This window comes from Cuculus canorus, chromosome 5 (genome assembly GCF_017976375.1).
Source record: "Cuculus canorus isolate bCucCan1 chromosome 5, bCucCan1.pri, whole genome shotgun sequence".
Lineage (NCBI taxonomy): Eukaryota > Metazoa > Chordata > Aves > Cuculiformes > Cuculidae > Cuculus > Cuculus canorus.
The window spans coordinates 22,366,345-22,390,560 of record NC_071405.1 but is presented as its reverse complement, the minus strand read 5'-3'; the positions used below and the strand labels follow the sequence as shown (position 1 = coordinate 22,390,560).

Here is a 24,216-nt window from a genome sequence, read left to right as displayed (position 1 = left end):
TATGTTACTGCTCAGCACTTCCCATCATTCTAATACCCCTTGAATGTATTTATAGTCACCTCCCGGTATCATTTTTTGCAATGCGAGTCACGGGAACTTCTGGAATGAGGTCATTCATTACTGAGTATGCGCAGCAGTCAGGGATATGGGAAGAAAACCAGATTCTTCAGGAAGAGATTCAGAGAGGAACTCTGTGTCTTCCCAGTATAAATGGAGACAGCTGAAACCATTTATTTTCAAGTGAAGTGGTATTTAATGTTGTAGGCTTTTTAAATGGAGCACCATACCATGAATTGTTTAGTTGTTCTTGCTTATGAAGCATTTTTTTCCCTTGTCCTTGGGTTTTCCCCATTGGAGAAAGCATCAGGGCTGTGATGACTATTATGTGGAAAAAAAATGCCCGAAAGAAACTCTTCACTCTTTTCCCAGTGAGCAGGTGAAGCATTCTGTCACTGTTTGCCAGGACACCAGTTCAGTTGTATGCATTGTACCAAACATCTGATGAACTAAAAATACGTCTAGTATTGATCCCAATACAGGAATAGGCTTTCTAAGACGTTCTGATGATACACTTACTTCTTCCACATACCTAGTCTTAAGAAAGAAACATTACCCAAATAGAACACAAAATGTGCTTTGAAATTTTTTAATGGAATTCAAAGTTTAACTTTTCTTACACAGACATTTTTTCTTACAGTCTAAAAAAAAATGTAAAATTGCTCAAAGTTGGAAAATCCAAGACATTTCAAGTCAACCTTATTTTATGAAAACAATGTATATTAAAAGGTCAGAATCTGTGGGTTTTTTTCTGACATCCTGTGCTCCTCTGTGGTGGTTCATCTGCCTTTCCACTACTGTCCAAAGGAGACAAAGTTCAGTCCCAAGTTGTATCATACTCATTCACTGAGGGGAAAGAGAAAAACAATTCACATAAGTAGCAGTCCTACTGGTCTGTAAAGATGACTTGAGAACTGATTTGCATCCTACCCCTGTAATGATTAAGACCCTCTGCAGATGATGGGGGTTGGAATCACTACATGATCTTTAAGGTCCCGTCCAACCCTAACTATTCTGTGATTCTATGAGATTAAGGCTCAACTGATTTGACTGCCTTTAAGACAGGCCACTGACTCCAGCTTTGGGAAGTTTGCTACCAGTTTATGAAATCATGGATAGATGACAGGAAGGAGCTGTTCTGCCAGAAACACTCCAAGAAACATCTGAATGTTATATGGAGAAGACAGATAAAACAATAGTAAAGAAGAGCTGATGTTGGATTTTCAGCTTTAATCAAATAAAACTCAGTAAATACAATGTGTCAGGATCCCAGTGACTCAGCTATACCCAAGCTGCAGGGCACTTGCGTTTCAGTGTTGCATCACTTTAGTTAATGCTTATACTACTAAACTCAATTGGGTCAGGATTCTCTCTAAAAGAAAGATGCGTCTAACAGCTGTCTGTCTTTGTACAATCTTCGTTCAGCGCACACGTTACTCCTGTGAGTAAAATTACATTGCTGATGTAAGTCAAACACACACTCTAAACCTAACCAAGAAAAATAAAATCAAAGTGTCTCACCTGGTTTGGGTTCGAGTCCATTTCAAGGCATGGCGTGGAGGTACAGCAATAGTTGGATGGTAAAAAGTGCAGTCTGGTCTTGTACACTGGGTATTAAATCTACAATGCTAAAAAATGAAAGCATTTCAGAGAAGGCTACACAACATTGGCTGTCTGAACACCTGAACAAGCTAATCTACAATGTATTGTATGCAAACTTGTATTACTGTACAACATATCTGATGGATCAATGAATCAACAACTATGTAGGCAGTGCCATCAGTTCAACTCTGTGACAGAAGGAAATATTTTTCAAGAATCTTAATTAAATTAGATACTCCGAAAATGCCACTGCACTAACAGGTGGAAGTTCCTTTGCTTTTAAGGGTTTACAGACTTCAGTTTCAATTTATCTGTTGTCTACATGTTAGGAGCATGACACAGCTTTATCTGAAAGAGAGAGGAAAAGACAGAGAATCTGGCTAACAATATCTGGGAAGAGTCCTGGGGACACAGTGCATTTCAGCATCATCAGGGCTTCAAAAAGCACTGAACTTACTAACAATACACAGGGAAACATTTCTGTAGAACAGAACTATCTGAGTTACAAACTCTTGCACTGTATAAATTATGTGGATATATATTCCAGGGTAACGGGGCAGTCTTTAAAGTTCTGACACACTGCAGCACATCTGAAGAGTCAAGTCTGAAACATATTCCTTCCATATAGGCTACAATGTGACCTCCCCTGCCCCCAGCATCCTGGCTGGGCAGATTTTTGACCAGTGCTGTGGCTGCCTGTTTGAAACTTCTCAAAAATCCTGTAGAAAGATTATTTAAAAACGTAGTTTTCCAAATTCTTGAAATCGCTGCGTTTCATATTCTGTTTCTGAGCTGAAGTTAAAATGTGAAAAGTACAAGCAAAAAGTATGAAATGCTAGTGACTTTTCCTGACCCACAGTAAGGAACTTCAAGTATCTTTCTGGCAAGGAAGTGAAGGGGTAGGAGATAATTCTTACTTTTGGGTGGTAAAATGGACATTCCATTTTCTTACAAGCAGGAAAAAACTTGCACAGCCGACTAGTGGAGGATAGAGATGGCGCAGGTAGTGGTGCTAATCATAGAAAACAAAAGAACAAAAAAGTGAGCCTGGATCAGAATAAACTACTGTGTTTAATATCGCTCCACACAAACAAATACATCGACTCTTCTGCAAGAGATTACATTTTATATTACTCCAAAGTTCTGCAAGAAACAGGAAGCATATCACAATCCACTAATGATTAGTCTTGGCTCTTCACTGTTTCAGGACAGAAGGTACCCAGTCATGGCAATGCTTCCAACAAATTAAACAGAGATTCTGGTGGGCAAAGACATTTAAATGTTAGCTGGAGCCAGCAGCAAGCCAGCTAACAGGACTGAAAAGCACAGGCAGTGCTCTCTCCAGGAATACACAGGAGCTGCTGGAAATGATACAGGGGATAAGCATATGGTGCTCTGCCTTCTGGCAAAGATACAAAACTGCGTCACACTATGTCTAAGGGCTAAACCACTTCCAAAAGACCATGACTTCAGCGTAGTAAAGGTCTTCCACCTTGGCACTGTTCAAAGGTGCAGGAATACCAATCCGTAATCCAACCACAGCTACTGCCTTCACCGGGTAACCTCATCCTCAGTGTTACATAAAGTTAACTCCTGCAATGTTATTAAAGAAAAAAATGTTCACACGGAGAGAGAAACCTGTTTTCAACTGGTGTCAAAAGCTCTTGGCACAACATGTATCTACTTCAAGAAACAAACTGTGGTAAAACTGCAGTGCAGGCTAATCCCTCCAGAAGGGACAACTTATGCAAGTCATCACTTTGGCCTTGCATAGATTTCATAGGGACTCTTGTATAAGAGTGTCCAGGGATTTTTCCATTAACAGTTTTTGTGGTAACTATGGATTATTCTTCTTCATCTAGCATTAAGAGTTGAAAGAAAATTAAGACAAATCAAGCAAAAAATTTTTTTTTTCACCACTGTCAGTTTCTGCTTCCAAAACATACTGTTTTCCCTTCAGCACTTTCATTTAAAGCTTAGAAAAACAAAAGGTGCTCACCTGGTTTAGAAGACGGATGGGTGGTTCGTCGACTGGCATGAGTGTAGGGACAGTCTGGCTTAGTGCACTTTGCATCGTATTTACAGTTTGGATGGATGAACAAGCATTTATCAGCAAATTTGCAGTTAGGAAAAACTCTGAAGGAAAAGAAATTGAGTCATAAGCCCATACTCACAGCAAAATCCCCAAAGAGCTGTTGTGCATTAAAGCCAGAATATCACAGAAAGCCAGAACTACAACCAGGCTTGCGCATGTGTGTTAGTTGACACCAAAGCAGGGCATGCGGGTGAAGAATCATAGAATAGTTAGGGACGGAAGGAAGGGACCTTAAAGATCATCTAGTTCCAACCCCCCTGCCATGGGCAGGGACATCCCGTTAAATCAGGCTGCCCAAGGCCCCATCCAACCTGGCCCTGAACACCTCCAGGCATGGGGCAGCCACAGCTTCCCTGCGCAACCTGTGCCAGTGCCTCACCACTCACCACTCTCACGGTGAAAAATTTCTTCCTAATGTCTAGTCTAAATCTGCCCCTGTCTACTTTGTACCCGTTCCCCCTGGTCCTATCCCCACAAGCCTTTGTGAATAGCCCCTTCCCAGCTTTCCTGTAGCCCCTTCAGGTACTGGAAGGTTGCTATAAGATCTCCTCTGAGATCTTCTCTTCTCCAGGCTGAACAAGCCCAACTCTTTCAGCTTGTCCTCGCAGGGAAGGTGCTCCAGCCCTCTGATCATCTTTGTAGCCCTCCTCTGGACCTGTTCCAACAGCTCCATATCCTTCTTACATTGAGGATTCCAGAACTGGACACAGTATTCCAGATGAGGTCTCACAAGAGAGGAATAGAGGGGAAGAATCACTTCCCTTGATCTGCTGGCCACGCTTCTTTTGATGCAGCCCAGGATACAGTTGGCCTTCTGGGCTGCGAGCGCACATAGTGTAGTGTGCTGGCTGTACACTAAGAGATCTGTATTTATTTCCCCTGCGGATGCTCTATGTTCAGTAAATAACTGAACGACCTCATGCTCAGTGGAGTTGAGTAGCGAGTTACGTATTGCAAGCGAAGAGGCATTGTTCTTAGTGTGCAGTGCAGAGCAACAAAGGCACTGTGAATGTAGACCTTTGCCTAGATGGGTACAGAATTCCGTAAGTAGCATGGCTCCTTCACTGAAGTGAAAGTGCTATTTTGAATTTAGTTGTGTCAGATTTTAAAAGAGAATTCAAATGTCTGAGTAGATGATGCTACCCAATCTCGTAACATTTATCTTAAAGTAGAAATTGCTTTTCTAGACAGTTGTTACTTGTGAAAGAGAAGCCGAAGGCACACTTCACATTCCAGAGTCATGCTTTGCGTTCAAATAAAAGCAATCACAACATTACAATGTAGTGGTACCCTAATGTGCTTTAAAGCATTTTGACAACTAGCAGAAGAGTGCCTGTTGTTCCAAGACATCAGTTCCCACATCTCTAAGCAACACAAAACCACCAGCCTGTATGCCAAACTTGAGCTTTCTCTGCATGAGCACAGCTGTGACTCTACTTACTAGAAACATCACTGTATTCTGACAAATGGCAGACAACAGATGAGAGGAAACCAGCAGAAATTTCAGTGTGATATTCTAGCTCTAATCATACCCTAACAGACTTATGCTATCTTGGAATATTAGTATATTAACACGGAAATAAAAATAATAGTACCATGCCAAGTGGATGAGCTTTGCACTACTCACTTGCAAGGCAGTGTGGGGTGATGGTACACACATTCATCTCCATTTTTACAGGCAGGCCAGTACTTGCAGCGCTCAAGAACCTTCTCCTGTTTTTGCAGCACATTTAACTGTTCCATATCCCCTAGGAAGGAAAGAAAAAAAAAACAAACCAAAACCCAACGTTTATGATTCTATATTGTACATAATTTAGCACAATTGAAATCTACAATATTTCCTCTTCTCTCTGTCCTTTAAGCCCAGTTTTCAATAAGCCTCCATTAATCCAAAAATGTCACGACAGTAAAAATTTAGGTATGATCATACTGTCTAAAGAAAATTTCCAAAACTACAAAGTGAAAGAAGCCATAATATTGGGCTGGCAGCTGCCTTTTGGTGATAGGAGATCAAACTTGCACTGTTTACAAGCAAAGTAGATTCATTTTCTTCACAAATCCCAAGTGAGGTGTGAAAGACAAACAGACCAGATCTTGATCATACAAGACAAAGATTCTTCAGCTGAACCATACTCTTCTGCTGAGCCATGTGTTAATAATAGATACGCTTCCTTTCTCCAAGGTATTTTTGGCTCTAGAAAATTATTTCAAGAGATAAAGTAAAAAATAAATTTTTACATTAACCAGATAGGATTTATTGGTATGGGGCCCACACCAAAAAAAGAACCACTTTCATGTGATTTGCTAGGACAGATTCACCACATTCACTTCAGTTACCTGAACCCAGACTCCAATCCAAAAAGCATTTTAAGAAGCTGAAACATTTAATACCTTCACTACACTTGGGGGAACCTGGGACTTTGACTTTCTCCTATTTAACATTACTTGTAAAACCTTATTCTGCAAATTCAGGCAATTACACATTCACTGTTTTTTATCTTCCCAAATATGACTAAACCTTCAGATTTTCAAAGCTTTCCAGGACTGCTAAACTTACCCCTCTAACCTTACTAGTGACACACTTGCTCCAGCAACATCCCATCCGCAGCCTTATTTATGCCTTCTCCTGGCACCACACTGAAGCTAACTAATGCGTTCATACTGTAAACCCACATTGCTCGTACAAATCACTCCCACATTGATCTGATTCTGTGAGAACTTCAGTCACATTCGTGCTACTTTTGGCTAAGGTAGCTAATGAAATAAAAATCCCTAACAGAGATACAACTGTAACAGTCTCCTGTACCAAACAGCTTTATCAGGAGTATGGAAGAGACTATACCAGCAAAAGCACAGATTTGCAAGGGTAGTACTCTAACATATATTTAATTGTACTAGTAAAAATGTGCCAATGCCTTAAGAGAGACATAACCAAGAGTTCTATCTACAATTAAACCACCATATTGATGTTAGATCCTATTTGTAAGCATAATTACCCTCATTGCCTTCTAGCTGCCTGGTTACAATTTGCATCTGCTGCACTAGAAGGCCTTTTAATCCTTTGCTGGCACATATATTTTGGGTAACTGGCTTTAATCCTTCAGTTATATACATATCTTCCTCTTCTTGATCAGAGAGGTATCCTGGTGGACTGGGCACACCGTCCAGTGTCACGATGAACTTGGGACTGCCAGGTTTCTCTGCCTGTGCAAGCTGGTCTCTATCAAACAAAAGAAATGTAGTAAAAATAGAGGTTTGAGTAAAAAAGTGAGCTGCACTAGTAACTAAAATTAGTACAATATAATCTATGGAGAGCTACACAGTAACAAACCTTCTGTTAACATAAGACTACTAATAATGCACTCCAATAAATAGTTTGCCTTCTAGTCTCCCTGAAGCACTAATAAGAAATACAGATATCAATGTCACAGCAGAGAATGTGGCAGGTACATTTCAGTTTGTTGCATTCTGCTCAACAGATAGATCCAAAAGCTCATTTATAGACACAGTTAGAGAAAAGAAAGTGATCAGTCTTTTGAGGAATTCACAGTTTTGAGATTAAAAAAGAGGGTTAATACCATTCTTTTAACACACCAAACAGGCATCTCAAAAATACTGAGCGGCACGTTATGAAAGGGCAGGTGTAAAAATTTGTAGGACTACAAAGAGAGACTTGAAATACTGACGCTGAGAACTCTTAACACTCAGTCTAATTGAAAGATCACTCTAGCCTAGTACCCTTTATCTGACAGTAGTTAACTTGGATAAAAGAGGGAGTACAAAAAACATAGGATGCACACATTTTCTCCAGTCTTTCAGTGGAGATGATTTCAGAAAATCAGAGCTATGACAAAAAAGAGCAATACTTTCCAGCTCCTTCTTTCTTGTAATTCAAAGACATGCTTAAGCTACAGTTGACCCTGGGAATTATTTTCCATTTAGAAGGATTTCTAGGGGTTTTGTTGATCCTGCTTTTTCCCCTTCTACTATTCAGTGTCAGTCCATTTTCCATGATTTCACACATCCTGACTGAATGATTCCATCTCAACCATAAACAAGCATTCTGACTACTAACAGTCCCCAAAGAAAGAACTTTTTTACCGTGTCTGTATTAGACGTCCTGAGAGTACTCGTATTGCCTCTGTTGCCCTCTTTCCCAGTTGCTGATTCTGCAGCACTACTTCCTCAGATAACTTGGGCTTCTTCAGGATAAATGACCTGGTATCTGCGTGGATCATAGATTCTGCATCATAGTAATCTGAATTGGGAGAAAAATGATATAGCAATGGGTGTAGTGCTCTTAACTTATGCCATACTTTTTAATATCAATTTACATGGCTGATAAACTGATTTTATTACAGTTTAATTTCTTATTAGTAACTTCCAAAAAACATTTTTAATTCCAAGCTAATTCCACAGAAGTGGATCAACAGGAGTCATAAGCCATACTAGACCAGAACAGGAAACTATGTTACTCAAACGGCTGTGTTACAACAGTATTGAAGGGAGTCCACAGGCCTCCAGAATCTCTCAGGCTTTGAACACCTACTGATGCAATGCTTTTATTTCTTAGAGATGTAGAAACCAGAAAATATTAGAAATCGGTATGTTTAATTGAAAAGGAAGTTATATTTTAACATTTGCTGGCCAACAGTATTCAATTTGAAAATAAAAGATCAGAAGAATTAACCTTGAGTCACTTGCAAGGTATCTTCAATCACAGGATCAATCTGGAGCTGACAAGAGAGGTCTTTTTGTTCAACTCCTAAAAAAACCAGTAATTAGAAGCATATTTTACTGCATGTCAAAATGAAACTATAAAGAACTAAAGCATACTCTTCTAATTCCTTTGATTAAAAAAGAAATCAACCCCCTTCACATTTCTATCAAAAAAGCACCACTCTCACTGTTATGAAAACCTTTTCCATTGTTTCAGAAACAGTAACAAGTTTTCTCCAGACAGATGGCAGAGCAAAATCTAAATACTCAAAGACTTTAGTCTGTCCCATGATTATTGGTCAGTACAAATCAGGTCTGTGGGTATGGCAACTTATAAAGTCCAAATTCTTCCTCCTCATTTGTAGAGGTGTGGACTGTTCAGTGATAGCACACAGGAGAGCACCTAACTACAAGGGACTACTTTACGGTCTTCTTACAAGAGGTGAAATAAATCAGAGTAGTACTGCTCTACATTTGACTTATGGTTTAAAGAAAATTATTTTGCTTTTTGTAGGTTTCCTAAGTAAGCTGCCATTTCCATTTCAATGGCAAAAGAGCAAAAATACATACCATAAACATTTTCTGTACATTAATTCGAAGACTGATAAAGCTTCTTTTTCTGTACTTTAGAGATAAAATTTCCACTATTTTATGTTGGCAGAAAGATCCCAAATACATTCATATGACAAATAAGAGACTGAAAAAATAATTTTTTTAAATAACAAATGTTTTCCATTCCTTAACAATGACAATGAGCTGATATAAAAAAGATTTTACTGAAACCAAATTTTACTTGATAATCTAAATTTAATCTAAACACTTAGTGAATTAACTTCTTACAGAAGTTTTTCCACATTCTTACTTCTATGGTTCTTGTAACTAACACAGACATACACAAACTTCCTTCTTTGTAACACAAGAACGCTGAAAAGACACTTTGATTGCCTTTAAATGTTACTCTATTTTTCCCTCTAGAGTTTCATAACAGAAGTGAAAAAAACCCTGACTGTTCACAGTTACCCTAATATCAGCTGTCCTGTGACAGCAAAAATATTCCAATATTTACATTAATTAAAGTAAAACATTAGAACTATTTGTGTGGTAACAGTACGTCAGAAAGAATCCTTTAATACTTCATACGCTGGAAAATCATTCCAAACTTAAGAGTATCTTAATTCTCTCATATAAGCTTTGTGATAGAATTAATCCTTTAAGATATTAAGGAAAAAACATGCAAAGGATAGGGAAAAGAGAATTTATCCCAATATAAATGGATACATTTGTTTATTGCATTTGCTTATGCAAATTATTCTTCAGTGACATGCCACAATGCTATTACACCCTTTGCTTACTGATTAATTCCTCTGAGGTTACCTGTGTGTGTATGGGTTTGTGCGTATCTATCTTACAGCCATGCTTTAGAAACCTTCTTGGTTTTCAGGGCATTTCCACATGCAACCTTTGATATTGACTCAAAAATTAAAAGCATTTCATAGAATCATAGAATCACCAGGTTGGAAAAGACCTCTTGGATCATCGAGTCCAACCATTCCTATCTGTCACTAAACTATGTCTCTGAGCACCTTGTCTACCCGTCTTTTAAATACCTCCAGGGATGGACTGAACCACCTCCCTTTTCTTTGCTCAGCCTGTTGTAAAATGGCATGCCCTGGTATAAATTTTTCAAGAACATTATCAGATGACCTTGAATTCCTTCAGCTGTCTGCTCCTTTGGCTCTTCTACTCGCAGCTGAGAACTCAGAGCAGGTAGTTTGTTTTGCACATGGATTACTTCTAACTGTGATTGTTCTGGGCTAATTCGAGTTCTTGGTGCAACTGGAACAGTCTGTTTCTGTGGAACTTTAAATAAAGAAACAATGTTAAATCATTTACATACAACCCAATCACACAACAGTACTAATTTTACTTACGGTGCCAAAATAACTCTAATAAATTCCTACACATACAGAAAAATAATTCCTAAGCATCTGTCTCCACATAAAGCATCATTAGCTACCCGTAAAAGGCTTAGTATAGAAGCACATTCATGCGCGTGCATAGAGCACTCTGAGTGGCACCTCAGAAGATCTGCATGTAAGATAAAACAGCATGAGAAGGGTTAGAGTAGGTTAGAATAGGTCAGAAAACTATTAATTCATCCACTTCTACACATAATGAATTTGGTACTTTCTTACGGTATTGCAATCCCTTCTCATTTCACCTTTCATATAAACAATCATAGATTATTAATGTGTGTTTTTCATACAGTACCAGCTACCCTATTCTAAGGTGCTTGCAAACAGAATAAAACTTGATGGTAGTAAAATCATAGAACCATTTAGGTTGGAAAAGACTGTAAGAATCATTGAGTCCAACCCTTAACCTAATACTGCCAAGTCCACCACCAAACCACGTCCCTAAGTGCCACATGTATACCTCCTTTAAATACCTCGAAGGACGCTGACTTCACCACTTCCCTGGGCAGCCTGTTTCAATGCTTGACAACACTTTCAGTGAAAAAATTTTTCCTAATGTCCAATTGAAAACCTCCCCTGACACAATTTGCAGCCAGTTCCTCTGGTCTAATCACTTATTACTTGGGAAAAGGGACCAACATCCACCTTGCTATAACCTCCTTTCAGTTAATTGTAGCATGGAATTCGGGGGTAGCGGGACAACAGGTTGACTTCTTTACCTGCCTTCTGCTAAGACCATCAGAACTGGCTGTGAAAGCCAAAGCATATTCTTCCCTTGCTGAATATCACATTAGCACTCAACCTCTAGCACATACAACTAAAAGACACTGCTCAGTATTGGGTTTCTCATTTATGATCTTACCATTTTGTTTTACCTACATACTTCAAATGAACTTATTCTACTATTCTATTCAAAACACTTCAGATAAAATTCACACACTACCTCTATATTAAACTGCAAAGGGGCGCTTTTTGGCCTCTCCACTAAAATATTCTCACGTTAAGTCAAACTACAAGATCAAAACTTTCAAAAAAACTGTTTACAGAACATGGAAAACCCCTTATGTGTATCACTGAAACCCACTATTTAACATTCTGTTCTTTCTCTTAAGTGCTGTCTTTAGCTAGGACTTATAAAACAACACTTGGAAATATTATAGCTTAGCACAAATAAAAATAATGCTAATTACCAGTGGAATAATTGGTTGTTTTTGTAACAGATTCCTGTGCTTCAGAGATTGCTTTCAGTATTAAATTCTTATTGGCCTGTTTTGAAGGTGGCAATGAAGGTCTAAGGGAGATTAAAAAAAAAAATTAATTGTACATGAATTGCAACAGCAAGTGTATCCATGTTAAACATAGATATTTCAACAGGTTAATGCAGTTATGCATAATACTAATAGAAATTATAACCTAAAATTACTTGATCGATAATTGTTTTCACCTTGTTAATTTATTCTGAGTAGATGGAGATCCACAAAAAATCTGAAAAAGAGGTCCAGAGGTGTGATTTCACCTCTCACCCCAAGGTGCTATAAAACTATGCTGCATCTGAAAGGGACATACGCTGCCATACATTTCATCCCACCTCTGCTGCTCACATGCCTGGTACTATGTTTGTGTTGGCACCAGCAATTACGCAGTTGCCCTGGGGGAGTAAGATCTGGCTGAAAACTGACTTTATCAAAAACATCTTAGTTGCAAAATAAACTTTATGTTCGTCTTTCAGCATCAACAATAAGGAAGTCTTAATCAGATAAATGTGCTGTGGTGCTGAAGATAAATTCAGTAAGATTCTATGTTAAAACAAATCTTATACAAGCTGGCACTGTAGATCTGTAGAACAATCTCTTCCCTAGCTCAAATGTTGAAAATCTGATTAAAACCACTGATGTACTTCGACACCTGACATTCAGACAGAATTAGGGAGCAGAAAAAAAAAAAAAACTTCAAACCTCTCAAATCTTTTAAAAAATTAAAATCACCTTAAAGAAAGAGTGATGATGGGTTTGAAAACTATTCCAAAAATAAAAACAAAGCAATTAGAACTCCTCTAACATTTTTTTACCACATTAAATACCTGGTCTGAAACATGCTGATATGAATTTATACCACTCCATTGAAACGCTGATATAAACATCTCACTCACAGTTGTGAGACAGTACAAAAATACAAGAAGGGCTTACTGAATTTTATATGTCAGTTCTCAAAACAGCCAACAGTTTTCCACAACTTGCATTTTCAAAGTTTTTGTTCATTAAATTCATTCTGTAAACCACAAAGAATCACTAAGATCTTAAGTACCTTCTTTCTGGCTTTGCAGGTACAGACACACTGCTGGAGATGCTTCCTGTTCGCAATCCATAGTCTTCCTCCTCCTCCTCGTCTTCCCCGTCATTACAGAATTTTTTCACTTTGACTACTGAGCTTACAACAGGCAACCGTCTCTTCCTGGAGCCTTCTTCCTACAATAAACAGAGGAGCCAAAATAATTAAATTAATACAAAGAACATGTATTAATAAGCGAGAAAATATTGCAATTCTAACTATATCCAGAAGATGGAGAACTTCCACTCAATTTGCGTGAGTCTAGGACTACTGTACTGTCTGCAGAAAAAAATGACAGCACTAAGAAAATTTGAAAATCAGACATATTTACACTGAAATATCTTAGTAAAATCGTAACTATAAATAAAATTTACAAAAGGAGAAGACTAAAGCACATATAATTTATCCAATACCTACAAACAAAGTAGGGTTTTCAAAAGGAATTCATACTATCTGTCTAGTTGCACCTGTTGAAAGTCTGACAGAGAAAAGTGAAATCAATATGAATGACTTTCTCTCTGTATCAACTCTAATTTCAGATTAGCATAAGAATTCATTTCTAGCAAGCTGACGTATTCCAAAGGATGTCAATAGCTATGCAGGGCCAGGATGGTCCAGCTTGGGCAGTGCAAGGTCCCTGTTGATACAGCCACTTACATCATAACAGGACATGTGGTAGTGACAAATATAAATGCTAAGCTGTGTGAAAGCATAGGAGAAAGCACATGCCAGTAATTCCTGTCGGAACCATCACTCAGCACTGAAATACACACGAGCACAACAAGGCATCTGGATACTAGGTTTACACTCAGTATCCTTTAAATTACCCTATATCCTCCAAGAAGAAAGCAATATTCTAAGGGATGGACCTAGACTATACCAAAAGAGAAGCTTCACACAGTAGAAAAACACAATATCTAAAGAAATTACCTTTTTAAAGGTAAAACTTCCCAAAGCAGAAGAACTGTCTAAAAGAAGGCAGAATACAGCAAAGGTCCACCATTCTAAGAAACACCCCTGAAACAGCCCTTTTCCAGACATTAATGAAATAGTAATAGAAGAAAATAATCACAAGATCTTTTTTCTAATACTTCCAAGGAGAGAAGTGACTGTCATTCATCAATGTCTTATGTATAGCCTTAAACAAATCACTATATTCTTACTCTCACTTCCCCATCTTAAAAAACAAAACACATCAGCACAAGTATTTGTAAAACATTCTAGATTTCTGAATAGAATTTGTTGTCCTTTATACAGAACTAACTAAGTAGCAGCAAAGACAGAGAACTGTGTAAGCAGTAACAAACACAGATGCACTTGGAATACAAGGTATGTAAAATTCCTGCTTCATTGCAACTTTAGCAGTCATAACAATCTTCTTTCTTCTCACAAAGGTCTCTTAACTGATTCATATGGGTAGTCTTAAAACAATCAGCTAAGACTGTCACCCCGCTTGGCTTAGTCTGGCCTCCAAAGTATGTAGGGCAACAACCACCCTTTAGTTTGCCTTTGTACAACACCCATCCCAAAGAGTTCATAAAGGCCATGGTTCTAAATAGTAAAATAACCCTAATAAGCAGCATATCTGGGCTTTGAAGACTATATCTAGCATAGTTATAAATACACAGGACCCCAAAAATACTGACTTACAGAGCTGTGTAAAGCTGGAAATTTACATAGCACTTATGGAAGATCATGCTGTTCCAGTGATTTAGAGATCAAAAATGTTATTTCTGATTCATCACGTGCATCATAACAAAGTCCTAACCCATTAGTCCAACTCAATATGGCATGAAGATGCACAAGCTCATCAACTCTGAGATGCAGCAACCTGTCAGGTGATGATGTTAAACTATGCAACCTCTTTTTATCAGTGGACTCAAAGAATGAAATCACAAATCTACTGTTATCAGTGACCGAAGTCCTTCAATTTCTCTGAGGTCAAGACCTTACTGCAAGTGTACATAGCAATTTAGGCTCCTAGCAAGTGTATAACATAGCAATAGTTCACACTGTACTAACCTCACTGCCTACTTTATCAGCACTAAGTCTGAAGGTGGGTCTGTAACTTTCTGCTAAGCTGCCAAACGCTTCTGGATTGCACAGCTGGCCTGTTCCCAAAGACCTGCAGCTTTGTGTGTCTAACTGCCGGCTCCCCTGTAAGTTGCCCTGTTGTGCCAATCTGTGCACATGTGTATTGCCATCTGCACTCCTGCTAGCTGGTGGTCGGTAGATTTCAGCGGAAGGACGAGAAGAACCATAAGTTACAGTTACAATAGGTTTCTTCCGTGACAAAGGATTCTCCTGCACGAAGTTTAGGTCTTCATCAATTAGATCATCTGGTTCAGGTTTAATGTCAATTACAGCTTCCGAAGGTGACAATTCCCTCAAAGGCTTGACTGTAGAGGTTAAGCGGGATGCAGAACCATCTTCACAAGACTGTCTGATAAAAAAAGATATTGCCAGCTATTAATTAATCTACAAATAAAGTTCTGGAAAATGAGAACAGTCTTTTAAACAAAGCCAGCAAGGAACAATCATTACGGTACTACTGTCTGTACAAATCTAACACACTGAGTGCTATTTTTAGTTTGGTTAATTAATCTAAGCCCATCTGTTGCTTAAAGAAAAGGAACTGAATTACTGATTTAATGTTTTTTATGCAACAAATTGTAGCAATGCTTTTTTTATTCAAAACGACTTTGATCTTTCCAACCATCTGTGTTCTTCAGAATGGCTACTACAGTCAACATTACTTCTAATGTCTGAATGACTGTTAATAAGTAATCTGAAGCTTTACCGTGAAGCAGCGTTCCTTTGCTCCTGTGAGCTAGTTGAAACTCTCGAGTCATTTCTTTCAGTCCGAGTGCTGAGAACTGCAAGAGGTGGCAGGACGTCCTCACGCTTCCTCTCATCACTCACACATGAACTGCTTTTGCTGGAAGGAAGGTTGCTCTCAAAGATATTAGGTTCTGAAGATTTTACACTAGTTGGTTCTGTGGAGACAGATATCTTTCATTTTTACAAAGCACAGATTCTGCAGTAAATGTGGCTAAGAAACTGCAAACGACAAATTGCACAGCTCTGAAAATATTTCAAGCTGAAAACATCAGCAAAAAACATGCAGAAATAAATTCTGGATTCAGAAATAAGCTCTTTATCTCAAAATATAAAGCAATTTTCTTGAGTCAGGACCCAAAAGACCATATAAATTGAAAATAATTAATAAAACAGTCAGTTCTTTTTTTGAAACTTATTAGACACACAACACTACACAGAAGAGAGAAACCTGCGTTCTCTCAAAATTAATTTCTTTACTTACCAGTAGTCACAGATCGCAGCTTATCCAAAACACCATGGAGCCTGGAATAGATGGGGGATAGCAAAGGAAGCAAAAGGGAAAAAGGAGAAATAAAAGAACTTTAACTCACACTCAGAATAATCATCTTTCAGAAACCAACTTGACCCCCTTATAACAAGCATCTCATTTATCTAAAACTTCACTTCCCATCAACTAACATACATTTAACCTCCAAAGGGAAGCTTCAAATGTCTTGTCTCCGGTGAGTCTTCATACATGCAGGTGAGGTACCCATCACATCATCTACGTTTGGCACTTAGTTGGTTTACTTAAGTAAAGCCAGTACTTCCCATTCTTTCACTACAACCAATGGTATGAGCTAAGTGCCTTTTAAAAGGAGTTATTCAAAAAACCTAAGTTACAAGCCTAAAGCATGACTGAAAATTTTACTTCATATTTGAAACTTTAATTGCGTAGCAAGTTAAACATAATTCTAAATACAAACCTAAACAAAATACAATTTACAGCATTTAACATACTCAGGATTCTTCCAGCATGCTTTGTCTACACCAACACTATTCCTTGAGACATACTGATGAGCAAAAACATTTCAGCAATGTACCAAATTTGCCATTTGCCCATGAAAAAGGCACCAAGCTGAAGCAACACCAAAAATCAAAAGGCAATAAAATAATAAGGCTGTTTAAAAAAAAACACACATTACCATAAGAAGAAAGAAAAAACCAACCTCCTACTTGGAATTCAAACCTGATCATGGGCATCTCTGTAATTTAGACTATTAGAAAGGAGTTAAGGAACAAAAACATATTGAAAACTGGGAAAAGTAGGACTGCATGTGAGTATAAGGAAGGCTTATACTCACTTCATGAGTTTTCACTAGAACTCTTAAAAGTTTTGTCAGCTGAGCTCTGATGATGCATATCAGTTTTCACACTGACCTCCAGATAACTGTGACCTGACACTTCATTCAGAGCAAGAAGTATTGGCCAACCAGCAGGATTGCCAGGTCTGCCACAGAACTGCCATGAAACTTTTGCCAGCTGACCCCAAATAACCAGCTACAGAATAAAAACGAGGAAGGCAGACCTTGTTGAGTATTGTCTTTAGCCAATGTTTAAGAATGTAAATGTTCTTGGTTGCCTTCAGAAGAAATAAACTCCCAACTACAATGCCATTTAACATTTTGTCACCAGTCCTCTGACAGCTCAATGCACAGGTTTCCTCTTGTGTTCTTTTTGATCATTCTTTTAACTAATACCTACTTCATTACCTCATGAAGCACTCTTGACAATGAAGTCGTATTTACAAGCAAATGTGGATACTGAATCGAGATGAAAAACCTCACTACACTTGGAATTTAAGCAGGTGTCAAAATCACCAGGAGATATAAGAACTACATGGTTGATATCCAGTTCTAAATATATATATATATATATATATAAAATGCTGATTTCTCTACATCTTCATTATTTTTTTCAGTAAAGTTTTAGTTTCATTTACAAAGCCACAGAATTGTTTTCTGCTATGGGCTATTGTGTTCTTTCTTTCTGTATATCAGGTTTCAGTCAAAACCCTACTACTGGAGCTACCCTCATCAACTTGTAAGCAAACTCAAATGATATACATACAAGTAACATGGAAATAGATCAGTTTAAATAGTTAATACAGTGAATTATAATAGCTGGAACTAATTTTCACTTCTCAATGTTTACAGTTTCATAACATACCCAACTTCTAAAACGCTTCCCTCTGCTATTTAATAGCATAAAAGCTCTTAACCAAATAAAAAGGAATTAGACTAATAACTTTGAAGAAATACTGGAAGTGAACCTGTCGGTATGAAAATTTCAAAGGCAGCAAACTAAAAAAGCAGAGAAAATATAGTATTTCTCTAGTTCATACAAAACTATGTCAGGTTAGAGACTCAGAAATAAGATTAACTTGAAAAAATACACAACTCAAAGAAAGAAAAATCTCTGGAGTGAAATATCTGTTTGGATACTCTGAAACATGATGTTAATTAAAGGTTTATACTGCAAGCCAAATTCAGTATTAGAAAACGCATGAGAAATATGATGACTAAGGCTGTCACGGAGCATAGCGTAAATTAATCTGCACTGCCAGGAGTTTAGAAAAGAGTTCATCTGTTGCTAACTTGTCCTGCTCACAATAATTCTGAGGTTCTACTTTTGTTTTCAAGAGCTGAGTACTGGTAATAAATAAACAGCCTGAAAGGTGGGAACACCCAAGCATTTGGTGCTCAAGCCTTGTCAAAGACAGCGCACAGAATTAGATTTATCACTCGTCTGTCCTGATATAGTAATTGCCAACACCAACAGCAATCTGAAGCAATATTAGCATAAAAGAAAAGAAGTTTGCTTTTGAAGAACTATTTTACAACTAACTACAGTGAATAATGGTCTCAAGATCACAGTGGGCTTTGCAGGAATGTTTTTAAGCCAACACATGGTCCTCACTTGATTCAAAGATTTGACTGAAGTTATAAGCAAACACAGACTATAAGTCCTCTAGCCCTTTGCCACGTAATTATCACTGTAATAGTGTAACTGTAACAGACTAAAAATAATTTACTTATTAAAACTGCAAAATAGAAGTTTTTACTGATGTAAATCACACAATGGGAAGATATGTAACTTCTTAAATTCTCGGGTTTCACTTACAGAAAGCAATCCTGATTGCTGTTAAGAAGTATGACAAGTACAAACATTGACAGTATGACATTACAAACATACCAGACAGTAAATCTGACAGTATTGTTTCCAAGGAAAAGGGAAAGGTCTTCTGTCATCTGCTCCTGACTCTTCTTATTGGCCACCATAACCATAATATAATCAGGGAGCTCTTCATCTAATAGAAAGAGAAATGTGTAGTTTTAAAATATAATAAATCATAAAAGGCATAGCAAATATCCTTTAACATGTAACCAGAATTGTGTTTTCCAGTTTTACTATAAAGACTCTGCAGGCAGAAGATTAGGTAAGCAAGTCAACAAGACTTCCCTTTCCTCTGAGGTTCAATACAAATTTTAGGTATGGGTAAGAAATAGAAGATGACAACTTCACAAGAGGATAAGCTGAAGGTAAGATCAAAGCATTTAAAAAGTAAGTAAATAAAACACAAGAAGGACAAGATAAAAGAAAGCCACTCTGCTGCCTATATCCTTTTACCTGAACCCTAAAAATCATCTACAATTTTCACCACTTCAAATATTGCTAAATACAGATCCTTATCCATGTCAAATTTTGTTTTGTTACAAAATCCAAACAGATAAATACCCCTTTCTGATTTCTGCCTTAAACACAGTCAACATTGTATTAACTTCCAGATTTTCCACCAAACAACCAGCAACCCCGAGAGTCTTGATTCTCACACTCCCTAACACAGGCAATTTCATACACAGTGAGAAATCCATTTCCTATCCATTTCCTTGCTGGACTGCTCACACAGGGTACACATACCTAGCAGAAAGGACAGAATTTGAGGCTTTGGGCAGTTTGGTATTTGACTTTGCACTTTGGCCTAGCTCTGGACTACTCTGATGGACTGAGTGGCATATTTGTTGCTTGAGGGCATTACGGATGCTTCTTGAGCACACATTTCAATTTAATTTAATCAAACACCTCACGCTCTCCAATACCAATCCAGGACACGAACAATACAATAGTAAGTGAAAATAGTTGGGAAATCTACTTTAAATTGTGAATTCAAACCAAGGTATTAATATAGCTGCTCTCATTTCATCAAGTTAAGCCTGTACACAATGTTAAGAAGACCTAAAAAATGAAAAATCTTAAATAGGAATAAAAATACAAATTAAATTAATCACCTTCCTTCTATGTGTCTCTACATATCCTGTAAATAATTTATCTGTACCCTATACTACAGAAATAACATTCATACATTGAACCTGCACTCCACTATCACTATTCAAGTGCTCCAACGTAACACACTTAGTCTAAGCCCTAACTTTTTTGTTGTTTTTGGTGAGGTTTTTTCTGTATTGCTTTGTTTTTTTCTAATGGAAACCACAAGCTGCAGATCTAGGAACTTAGAATGAATTTTATTTTTTGGCCAAGCTACTTTTAAACCTGATCAGCTTCTCAGGTTGTTCAACACGAAATAGTGAAGATACTTTAAGTATAGATCAAAATCATAGAATCATAGAATAGTTAAGGTTGGAAGTGACCTTAAAGATCATATAGTTCCAAGCCCCCTGCCATGGGCAGGGACATCCCGATAAATCAGGCTGCCCAAGGCCCCATCCAACCTGGCCTTGAACACCTCCAGGCATGGGGCAGCCACAGCTTCCCTGGGCAACCTGTGCCAGTGCCTCACCACTCTCATTCTGAAGAAATTCTTCCTAATGTCTAGTCTAAATTTGTCCCCCTGCAGCCTATAGCCGTTCCCCCTCGTCCTGTCACCACAAGCCTTTGTGAATAGCCCCTCTCCAGCTTTCCTGTAGGCCCCCTTCAGGTACTGGAAGGTTGCTATAAGATCTCATCTGAGATCTTCTCCAGGCTGAACAAGCCCAACTCACTCAGCCTGCCCTCACTGGGAAGGTACTCCAGCCCTGCGATCATCTTTCTAGCCCTCCTCTGAACCCATTCCAACAGCTCCATATCCTTCTTACGTTGAGGATTCCAGAACTGGACACAGTATTCCAGATGAGGTCTCACAAGAGAGGAACACAGGGGAAGAATGACTTCCCTCGCCCTGCTGGCCACGCTGCTTTTGATGCAGCCCAGGATACAGTTGGCTTTCTGGGCTGTGAGCGCACTTTGCCAGTTCATGTCGAGCTTCTCATCAACCAGCACCCCCAAGTGCTTCTCTGCAGGGCTGCTCTCAATCCCCCATTGTGTACTAAAAATGGGGATTGCCCTGACACAGGTGTAGGACCTTGCACTTGGCCTTGTTGAACCTCATGAGGTTCTCAGAGGCCCACTTCTCCAGTCTGTTCAGGTCCCTCTAGATGATGTCCTGTCCTTCCGGTGTGGCAACTACAACACTCAGCTTGGTGTCATCTGCAAACTTGCTGAGGGTGCACTCAATCTTGCTGTCAATATCGATAAAGATATTGAACAGCACTGGTCCCAGTACAGACCCCTGAGGAACACCACTCATCACAGATCACCATCTGGACTTTGAGCCATTGACCACTACTCTTGGAATACGACCATCCAAGTAGTTTCTTATCCACCATACTGTCCACCCATGGAATCCATATCTCTCCAATTTAGAGAGAAGGATGTTGTGGGGGACCATGTCAAAGACTTTATCGAAGTCCAGATAAATCACATCCGTCGGTTTACCCATGTCCACTCCTGCGGTTAACCCATCATAGAGAGCCACTAAGTTGGTCATACAGGATTTGCCCCTGGTGAAGCCGTGCTGGCTGCCATTAATCACCTCCCTGTCCTCCATGTGCTTTAGAATAGCTTCCAGGAGGATCTGTTTCATGACCTTCCCAGGCACAGAGGTGAGGCTGAAACGTTGGTAGTTCTCAGGGTTGTCTTTTCTACCCTTTTTAGAAATCAGCACATTACCCTTCTTCCAGTCACAAGACTTCTCCTGACTGCCATGACTTTTCAAATATCATGGACAGTAGCTTGGCAACCACATCTGCCAATTCCCTCAGGCCTCTGGGATGCATCTCATCAGGTCCCATGCACTTATATATGTTCAGGTTCCTCAGGTGTTTGCGAACCTGATCCTCCTCTACTGTGGGAGGGGGTCTATCCCACAGGTCACCATCTTGCTGTCCCAAGACCCAGGAGGGGTGAGGACAGCAGTTATCAGTTCTTTTTTTTTAATGCCTTCTGAATACAGGAAACAGAAAAAAAATAGAGAAAGAATAATCAGCCATAGACGGAATCAAAGATTACTATTATTCTACCAGCACTTTGGTATTACAGATAAGAAAGATTTTTTTCAAAAATACAAGAAAAAGCAGACAAAGAATGAAAGACTGAGAAACTAAAATCTGGAATGACAGTAAAAGAAAAAAAAAAACAACAAAAAAAGAGTTATGGAAAAAGACAACAATGGTCCCCTTTAAATATGAAATAAGATAAATTCAAGATCAAACTACAAACTTTTAACTCGGTCCTGCAACTCAAGGGGTCTCCGAACAATGCTCTCAATTCCTTTCCTTTACCTGAAATTCAAGAAGTATCACAAACAACAAGGCAGTTGCAAGACTGAGGTATTCTGCTTCTGACAGAACAATCTGCTAAGTTACCAACTTTTACTGCTGTAAAATACAGCTTTCCACCTCCTAAAAGATCCAGCCTACCTCTGTCTGACAGTAATATTCTTTCTCCTAATATAGACAAATATCTCACCTGAATTCAAAATGCTGTTGAAAAGATGCCTAAGAAAGACTGATTCCATCTCAGAGTAGTCACAGGTAACTGCTGCTATATTGCAAGGATCTTGCTTTATATAATGTTTCTCCTTGAGCTTCAAAGAAACTTCCTTAAATATTCACAGACACATCATCGTTTCTTTGTTTTACTTTCAAATCACTTGCCACCAGTTCTCCTTGAAAGGGGAGACTGTTAACCTTCTTAGTTATTTCCTTTTAGTTCATCACACATCCATGTCCAGACACTGCCTCCTCTCACACTTACACTACACGTATTCTAAGAAGCAAGTCATTTTCTTTCATACTAGCCCAACAATTCAGATAATTCATCTCATGCTTTAGGCTGCTGTATGCAGTAATACAAGTAGTAACAAGCAAATATGCTGTTCCACTAACTAGACAGTTGTTTCCTAACTAAGAATGAACCCGAAACAGATTGCTAAATACATGATAAAACTTACCAACATAAGCCCCCAGCTCCTGCAACTTTCCTTTTATAGCACCCTAAAAAATAATGAAAGCACACATAAGGGATAGAGAAATAAAGTATTTCGAACTGCAAAGCAGTGCCAGGCTTAGCAAAATTTGTCTCGTTAACTGTTAGAATGTGTTAGTTTAACACGTTACTTTTCATTTTCTCCACTGCTCCTGATATGAACTCGGTGACAGCGAGGGACTGACAGCAGAGCGGCAAGAACTGCCAGGAAGCCCACTCTCAATACCAGATCTACACACCAGTTCCTGGTGCTACCACCCTCCAAGCCCCAGTTCAAGCAGAGACCATCCGGACTCATGAGGTTGCAAACAAAACGAAGCCCGGGAGGTTCGATAAAAGCTCATCCCGGCTCAGCAAGTGAAAAACAAACCCTCCAGCCGCAGGAGAGACAGTGGCTCCCTTTGGGACACGGGGAGAGATGGGCCGGCGGGCGCGGGGCTGACAGAGAGGTGCGGGGGTGACGGGGGTGTGCGGGACGGGGGAAGGGGAGCAGGGTGCGACGGTTGTGGGGGGCACAAGGGGCGCAGGGGGCTCGGGGTTCGCGGGGTCCGGTCCGGTCCGGCCCGGCTGCCCCCTCTCTCACCCGGATCTTGCGGCTGATCTCGGTGCCGATCTCCATGGCCGCCCCGGTCCCTCCCCTCCCAGCGCGGCCTCCCGCTCCGCTCCCGCCGCAGGATGAAACGGCTGCTGCCGGCGCTTCCGGGACACCGAGCGCGCGGACACCGAGCGCGCGGCCTCCGCCCGCAGCACCCCCTGCCGGGACACAGAGCGCAACCTCCGCCCGCAGCACCCCCTGCCGGGACACAGAGCGCAACCTCCGCCCGCAGCGCCCCCTGCCGGGACACAGAGCGCAACCTCCACCCGCAGCGCCCCCTGCCGGCGCCCCGCTGAGCTGCGCCCGGGCACATGGCGGGGGCCGCAGGGTGCCCGAGGTGGGCCCGAGGCGCCGGGGCAGCCCTCACACCAAACCCTGCCCCCGCAACGTGATGCTGCTTTTAACCTGCCTCTTTCTTCATTCCTGGATTTCATAAACTCGGTTTATCCAGTCCCACCACGCAGCTTATCCCGAGCGTGCATACCATGCGATTAGCGACAAGGTTATTTTAATCTTAATGAAAAAGATTTAAAAAATGAAGTTTTAAATATCTATTCACTATGAAAATATGGTATGGGGATACGCAAAGTAGCAAAATAATTTTTAACGCCTTACTACAAAACATTTTACTATTGAATTTT

At 39.5% G+C, this 24,216-nt stretch overlaps 1 protein-coding gene across 2 annotated transcripts; it reads right to left on the bottom strand.

Moving 5' to 3' along the window:
* Positions 1-248: 248 nt before the first annotated feature.
* Positions 249-23,698, bottom strand: ZC3H14 (zinc finger CCCH-type containing 14). 2 transcript variants are annotated; one of them, XM_054067284.1, is made up of 17 exons: positions 23,564-23,698; positions 22,946-22,988; positions 18,853-18,967; positions 16,100-16,140; positions 15,578-15,773; positions 14,800-15,220; positions 12,754-12,914; positions 11,640-11,740; positions 10,178-10,333; positions 8,445-8,519; positions 7,856-8,012; positions 6,751-6,974; positions 5,382-5,502; positions 3,659-3,795; positions 2,577-2,671; positions 1,579-1,685; positions 249-903 (listed from the first exon to the last, which is right to left on the bottom strand). In XM_054067284.1, the coding sequence occupies exons 1-17, from the start codon at positions 23,597-23,599 to the stop codon at positions 897-899; spliced, it is 2,193 nt and encodes a 730-aa protein (XP_053923259.1). In that variant the 5' UTR covers positions 23,600-23,698; the 3' UTR covers positions 249-896. The 2 variants fall into 2 exon arrangements, with proteins under 2 accessions (XP_053923259.1, XP_053923260.1); XM_054067285.1 differs by having other exon boundaries at positions 252-903; positions 15,052-15,220; positions 23,564-23,697.
* Between the last annotated feature and the right edge of the window lie 518 nt (positions 23,699-24,216).

What these genes read in the sequence shown, in the direction of transcription:
- ZC3H14 (XM_054067284.1), bottom strand. Translation starts at nt 23,599, where the DNA reads ATGGAGATCGGCACCGAGATCAGCCGCAAGATCCGG. An exon ending in GGAGCTGGGGGCTTATGTTG is followed by an intron (nt 18,968 to 22,945) that starts GTAAGTTTTATC and finishes TCTTTCTATTAG; the next exon opens with ATGAAGAGCTCCCTGATTAT. An exon ending in GGACGTCTAATACAGACACG is followed by an intron (nt 6,975 to 7,855) that starts GTAAAAAAGTTC and finishes TTTGTTTGATAG; the next exon opens with AGACCAGCTTGCACAGGCAG.